This window comes from Dipodomys ordii, unplaced genomic scaffold, assembly GCF_000151885.1.
Source record: "Dipodomys ordii isolate 6190 unplaced genomic scaffold, Dord_2.0 Scaffold64, whole genome shotgun sequence".
Taxonomy (NCBI): Eukaryota; Metazoa; Chordata; class Mammalia; order Rodentia; family Heteromyidae; genus Dipodomys; species Dipodomys ordii.
Window position 1 is genome coordinate 4,692,677 of NW_012267280.1, and position 7,011 is coordinate 4,699,687.

General features: G+C 51.7%; 1 protein-coding gene across 1 annotated transcript; it reads right to left on the reverse strand.

Annotated features, from left to right (window-relative positions):
- Positions 1–1,849: 1,849 nt before the first annotated feature.
- LOC105990368 (cytochrome b-c1 complex subunit 10) lies at positions 1,850–5,767 on the reverse strand. The gene is made up of 3 exons (XM_013022732.1): positions 5,609–5,767; positions 2,574–2,716; positions 1,850–1,987 (listed from the first exon to the last, which is right to left on the reverse strand). The coding sequence occupies exons 1-2, from the start codon at positions 5,656–5,658 to the stop codon at positions 2,596–2,598; spliced, it is 171 nt and encodes a 56-aa protein (XP_012878186.1). The 5' UTR covers positions 5,659–5,767; the 3' UTR covers positions 1,850–1,987; positions 2,574–2,595.
- Positions 5,768–7,011: the final 1,244 nt, after the last annotated feature.

Below are 7,011 nucleotides of genomic sequence, written 5' to 3' on the forward strand. Positions count from 1 at the left end.
ACCACTTGAGCCACAGTGCCACTTCTGGCTTTTTTCTTTTTGCTTATGTGGTGCTGAGGAATTGAACCCAGGGCCTCAGGCATGCAAGGCAAGCGCTCAACCACGGAGCCACCTTCCCAGCCCTCCCAGGAAACTCTTATCTCCAATAAACCACTAGAAAACCGGAAGTGGTGCTGTGGTTCAAGCAGTAGAGCGCTCTCCTTGAGCTGAAGAGCGCAGGGACAGTGCCCAAGCTCAGAGTTCAAGCTCCACGACTGACAAAAAAAAAAAAAGAAAAAAGAAAAGCTGAAGTGCATGGAGAAGGGGGGAAGTGGGAGAAAAATGGGGGAGGGGTAACAAGTTGGACAAGAAATATATTTAGTATCTGTAACTCCTCTGTACATCACCTTGACAATAAAATTTTTTTAGGAAGTGAGAGAAGAGGTGGGTTAGGAGCAATGGGTGACATTGTTGTCAGACACTTTGTATTCATATGCTGCTTTACAACTACTTAAAGACAATAAAAAAATGAAAAAAAAAAAAAACAAGTGGAATTGTAGCTCAAGTGGTAGAGAGCTAGCCTTCAGCCAAAGGGCTCAGGGACAGTGCCCAGGGCCTGAGTTCAAGCCCTATAATCAACAAAAAAATAAAACATAAATACAAAAAAACCACAACTCTTAATGGTATGGGGTACTCTGTGGTGTTGTGTATGAGTCTGTGTTGGTACTGAGGTTTGAATTCAAAGCCTTGAGGTTTTTTTGGTGCCAGTTCTGGGGCTTGAACTCAGGGCCTGGTTACTATCCCTGAGCTTCTTTTGCTCAAGGTTAGTGCTCTACCACAGCACCACTTCTGGCTTTCTCTTATTAGTTTATTGGAGATAAAAGTCTCATGGACTTTGCTGCCGTAACAGGCTTCGAACCACAATCCTCATATCTCAGCCTCCTGAGTAGCTAGGATTACAGTGAACCACTGGTGTCTTCAAACTTTTAGCTTTTTGGTAGCTAAACTGGAGATAAGAGTCCCATAGCTAGCTTCGGTTTTTTTGTTGGTTGTGGGGCTTGAACCCTGGGCCTGGGCACTGTCCCTCAGCTCTTCAGCTCAAGGCAAGCACTCTACCACTTGAACCACAGTGCCACTTCCTGTTTTCTGGTGGTTAATTGGAGATAAGAGTCTCATAGACTTTCCTGCCTGAGCTGGCTTTGAAACATGATCCTCAGTTCTCAGCCTCCTGAGTAGTTAAGATTATAGGTCTGGGCCACCAGAGCCTGGCTGCACTTCAGCCTTCTGTAGTTAGGATTACAGGTGTGAGCCACTGGCGCCAAGCTACTGTGAAATTATTGCTTGCTAAATAGTTGAAACGATTCAACACTGCTGGCCCTGGCCAGTTGTGAGGCCTGAACTCTGGGCCTGGGCGTTGTTCCTCAGTTCTCCAGCTTAAAACTAGTGCTCTACCACTTGAGCCACAGTGCCACTTCTGGCTATTTTTGCTTATGTGGTGGTGAGGAATCAAACCTAGGGCCTCGTGCATGAGAGACAAGCATTGTACCACTGAGCCACCTTCCAGACCTGGAAAGGGTTTTTTTTGTCGGTCGTGGGGCTTGAACTCTGGGCCTGGGCGCTGTCCCTCAGCTCTTCAGCTCAAGGCGCGCGCTCTACCACTTGAGCTACAGCGCCACTTCCGGTTTTCTGGTGGTTTATTGGAGATAGGAGTCTCACGGTCTTTCCTGCCCGGGCTGGCTTTGAACCGCGATCCTCAGATCTCAGCTTCCTGAATAGCTAGGATTACAGGCGTGAGCCATCAGCGCCCGGCTTGGAAAGGGTTTTTGAGGTCACTCAAACCTGAGGGCAGGGAAACAAGATTGAGGCCAAGAAGGTTTCAGAGCAGTTTAATGTTACACACATTAGAACACCAGCATGTGGTGGACTTTGTTGGCATCCATCCATTCCATCCATGACCAGGGCTCAAGGTGCTCCCAAGGGAGCAGGAAAAGTTGGCACCACCAGACACCTGGGGGACAGAACAAAGCTGATGAGCTGGCTGTGCAGGCAGCAGGGGAATACCACAATGACACACAACTCTGGGCAACAACACACCAAATCCATGGATGGTTCCCAGCTCTAGGTGCAGCCTAGAGTCAGGGGCCGTCCAGGTTCAAATGAGATCACTGGCCTTTGCAGAGGTCTCCACTGTAAATTGGAATGTGAATGGTATGGGCCCAGCCTGCCGTGTGGACAGTGAGATCGGAGAGGTTAAGCCAGCAGTGAGGCCATGGGAAATATGTGAATGAGCTGAGGCCCATGCAGAGAGATGGTAGCGGGGCTGGCCTCAACTTGCCCATCTGTAAATGGGTCATCTTCACATTCTCTGAGCAGCCTCCAAGGATGAAGGGGGCTGTCCAGCTTGGCTGAGCAGGGCCTAACCCCAGCACCATGTCTAAGGTAAGGGTTGGGTTGGTAACTTGGTGCTACCAGATGGGTATCCAAGCCCTACCTCAGTGCAGGACACCCCCCCACCACTCCAGCCCTGGGAGTCTGAGATCCTTTTCTCTACCTTCCAAACCTTGGCTAACCCTCAAACCTGGGCTTTTACTCACCAGATGGACCCCCAAGGGTGAGTTAATCATCCTTCTTGAACTTGCCATTGATGTATGGCACCCAGTCCAGGATCAGCCGCCAATCAGTAGCCCACACCAGTCCCACAGCACCCACGGCGCCCCATATTCCGGCTGTGGGGATCCTGCAATGACAGGGGGAGTTCGACTGTCTCCTGCCCATTCTTGGAAGCCAATTAAAGCTTCACAAGAGCTCTGTGATCTGCCATGAGCCCAGTCCTCAGGAAGCTCTGGTTTGGGATAGGGTCACCCAGCACAGAGTTGCCCCTGAGGCTCCCAGTGTGTGACTGTGGTCTTGGGCCTCTGTGTTTAAGCACCTGCACCCCAATCTGATTTCACATTGGGGCTATCTTTAAGAGTGCTAGAGAGGGGCTGGGAAGGTGGCTTGGTGGTAGAGTGCTTGCCTTGCATGCATGAGGCCCTGGGTTCCATTCTTCAGCATCACTTAAGTGGAAAAAGCTGGAAGTGGTGTTGTGGCTCAAGTGGTAGAGCACTAGCCTTGAGGTGAAGAGCTGAGGGACAGCGCCCAGGCCCAGAGTTCAGGCCCTGCGACGGACCAAAAAAAAAAACAAAAAGAGTACTAGAGGGCTGGGAAGGTGGCTCAGTGGTAGAGTGCTTGCCTTGCATGCATGATGCCCTGAGTTCGATTCCTCAGCATCACATAAGCAGAAAAAGCCGAAAGTGGTGTTGTGGCTTAAGTGGTAGAACACTAGCCTTGAGCTGAAAGAGCTCAGAGTTCAGGCCCCATGACCACCATCACCACCACCACCACCACCACCAAAAAAGAGTGCTAGAGACTTGCAAGGTAGATGGGTGTTAATAACTGAGGCACACCCCAGCCATGCCCCCCTCACCTTATTTTTTGTCACTCATGAGGCCTGAACTCACCTGGGCGCTGTCCCTGAGCTCAAAGCTAGCACTCTACCACTTTGAGCCATAGTCACTTCTGTTTTTTTTTGGTGTTGGTTTTTAAATGGCAATAAGTCTCATGGACTTTTCTGACCTAGCTTCAAATCAAGGTCCTCAGATCTCAGCCTTCTGAGTAGCTAGGATTATAGGTGTGAGCCACTGGTGTCCAGCTTAATTTCTCCTGTCCTGTCACTCTTGCCTTCTTATACTGGCTGAGGCCAACCAGCCTTAACAGTACCTACATCCTAGCCTTTCCCGACTTTATTATTTAAGTCAATCCTACACAACAGTTCTCATCTCTTTTTCTTCTCTACCAACAGGAATATAGGTACATAGGGTTTACATTTCCAGTACACAGTGCTCAATAAATGCTTGCTGACAGTTAGGATCTACTGGCTCATACCTTTAACCTTAGCTCCTCAGGAGGATGAAAACTGAAGATCACGATTCAAAGCCAGCTGGGGGAAGGAAAGTCTATGAGACTATCTCCAATTAACCAGCAAAAAAATGGAAGTAAAGGTACGGCTGCTAAGTGGTAAGTGCCTGACTTGCCCCAGTACTGGTGTGCACACAAACATGCATACACATACCACAAAAACTTGCTGACCATGAAGGAGAGGTGTGTACAACTCTGCCCAGGCACAGATGGGAATGAGCCAACCAGGCCACCAAGGCCTTCCTCTGGCAACAACCCAGTTGTAAAATAAGCTTAGCACCGTGCAAGAACAGGAAGAGGAGGCTGTTGGTTCCCATGCTCATTGAAGTCTTCCCAATCCCACCTCCCACGTGGGTACAGAGACAATGCAGCTCTAGCTTTCATGCTTCTTGCAACAAGGTTTTTTATTTATTTATTTAAAAATTTTTTTTGTCAGTGATGGGGCCTGAACTCTGGGCCTGGGTACTGTCCCTTAGCTCTTCAGCTCAAAACTAGCGTTCTACCACTTGAGCCACAGCACCACTTTTGGCCTTTTCTGAATATGTGGTGTTGAGGAATTGAACCCAGGGCCCCATGCATGCAAGGCAAGCATTCTACCACTGAGCCACCTTCCCAGCCCTCAGCATGTAATCTTAACTACTCAAGAGATTGAGATCTTAGGATCATGTTCAAAATCAGTTTGGGCAGAAAAGTCTGTGATACACTTATCTCCGATTAATCACCACAGAGCTGGAAGTGGCACTGTGGCTTAAGTGGCAGAGCAAAAGCTCTGGGACAGTGCCTAGGCTCTGAGTTCAAGTTCAAGGATCGTCACACTCATACAGTTTTTTTGTTTTTTGTTTTTGTCGGTTGTGGGGCTTTAACTCTGGACCTGGGCGCTCTGTACCTGAGTTCTTTAGCTGAAGGCAAGTGCTCTATCACTTGAGCCACAGCACCACTTCTGGTCTTTTGGTAGTTAACTGGAGATTAGTCTCAGGAACTTTCCTGCCCAGGGTGGCTTTGAACCGGGATCTTCAGATCTCAGCCTCTTGAGTAGCTAGAATTACAGGCAGAAGACACTGGCGGCCGGCTGCACACATTTTTGTTGTTGTTGTTTTCTTGCCAGACCTGGGGCTTGGACTCAGGGCCTGGGCAGTGTCCCTGAGCTTCTTCTGCTCAAGGCTAGCACTCTACCACTTGAGCCGCAGCACCACTTCCGGCTTTTTGTGTTTATGTGGGCTTCATCTATGCCGGGCAAGCACTCTACCGCTAAGCCGTGTTCCCAGACCCACATACACGTTGTTTAAGTCGCTGACATCATGCCTCATTAAAGTGCCCAAGATTCCGTTCCATCCCCAGCACAACCCGTGTCAAACGTTAACACAGGTTCGGTATCAAGGCCCAAAGAAAGGGCTGGGAGTCGGGCTGCAGAGAGTGTGGAGAGCTCGTAAGCGGCGCCCAGGCCCTCGCCTTCTGGGCATTTCATTCCAACCAGCACCACGAACTAGGCTCTCTGGGGAAACTGAGGCTCGAAGCGGCTCAGCCCCGGGCCGAGGGTGCCGCGGAGTCCGGTCCCGGGTTCCATCTCGACCCCGGGATGGAGCGGTTCACCTGTCCCAGACTCGGGCTCCCCCTCTAACATCAGAGCCGCCGCCAGCGGGGGCGCAGGCTGGATGGCGGGAGGCAACCTCACCAGTTCTTGGCCAGCTCCCGGTAGCGCGGACCCAGGAACCTGCTCAGCATCGCGGACCTGGTCGGGACACTCAGGGTCACCGCGTCCCAGCGGCAGCTCCGTTCTGCGCAAGCGCGTCTTTGGCACGCATGCGTATAGATCTCCGCACCGCCGCCACCTGTTCCAAGGCTGCGTGCGCAGGCCCAGAAGCCAAGACGCAACTTCCGGGAGACGAAAATAGACGCCGGCGTTTGTGGGCGGGCCTTCCGCACACGTGGTCGGGAGCGGCTGTGGCTCTGGGTCGGGTGCGCGTCCGCCCTCGCGGCCGCGGTCTGTAGCTAGCTTTGTATCAGGTGAACTGGGGCGCGCCCGGTCAGTGCTTCTCCTGGGGCCAGACGAGGAGGGGCCTTGCCCAGGGGCGTACCGGAGGCGTTGGCCCGCGTGGCAGTCCCGGCCCGAGCCTGTTGGCGCCTCCTGAGCTGCTTGGGAGGCTCCTTCAGAAATCGGCGAGCTTTTCCCTTTGCCGGGGTTGGTGATGCCTCTTTCGGGCAGTAGGGGGAGGCCTGGCTCAGTGTTGGTCCTTGGTCCGTAGGCAGGTTGATCATCTTTCCTCCTGCACTGTGCCTGACCCTTCCAGAACTTCCAGCCTCCTCCGCTCCCCCCACCTGTGCTCTACAGGCAGAGAAGGGGAGGTAGTCCCCTCTCCCCAAGTTGTACCATTGAGCTTCTTCCTCATTTTCATCAAGTGCCCACCTCCCTGCGGAAGTCCTCTGATATCCCCAGATACCTGGGCAAAAAGGACAAGGCCTAGGTGAATGACTGGGTGTTCCTTGTCCCTGGGGAGGTTGGTGAAGGATCTACCCGCGCAGTCGATTTGCCTGCCCAGTCCTGACTGCCCTCACAGGACCAGCTCTTGCTGTAGCTCTCCCTGGGGCTTTCAGGTTCTGTCTTGCCCTTTAGCTAAGGGCTTGTAGACATGGTAATGGGATGGCAAGGGCATTAATTCTAGGCTCTTCCATGCTCTGGGTGTTTCAGCGCTTGAGATTGTAAAGCACCTGAATGAGACAATGCCTGTTGGTAGAAATGTAAAAGGTGGGATGTAAAGCCAGGTGCACGTGGCTCACACCTGTAATCCTAGCTACTTAGGAGGCTGAGAATTTAGGATTGAAGTTCAAAACCAGCCAAGGCAGGAAAGTCTGGGAGACTCTTTTGTGTGTCTGTGTCTGTGTCAGTCGTGGGTCTTGAACTCTGGGCCTGGTCTCTCAGCTCTTCAGTTCAAGGCGAGCACTCTACAACTTGAACCACATCACCACTTCCGGTTTTCTGGTGTTTTACTGGAGATGAGTCTCATGAACTTTTCTGCCCCGGCTGGCTTTGAACCTTGATCCTCAGATCTCAGCCTCCCGAGTAGCTAGGGTTACAGG

Excerpts from the sequence above, each read along its gene's own strand:
- LOC105990368 (XM_013022732.1), bottom strand. The coding sequence starts at position 5,658 with ATGCTGAGCAGGTTCCTGGGTCCGCGCTACCGGGAGCTGGCCAAGAAC. Across the intron at positions 2,717-5,608 it reads CGGGAGCTGGCCAAGAACTG|GATCCCCACAGCCGGAATAT; the intron begins GTGAGGTTGCCT and ends CTGTCATTGCAG.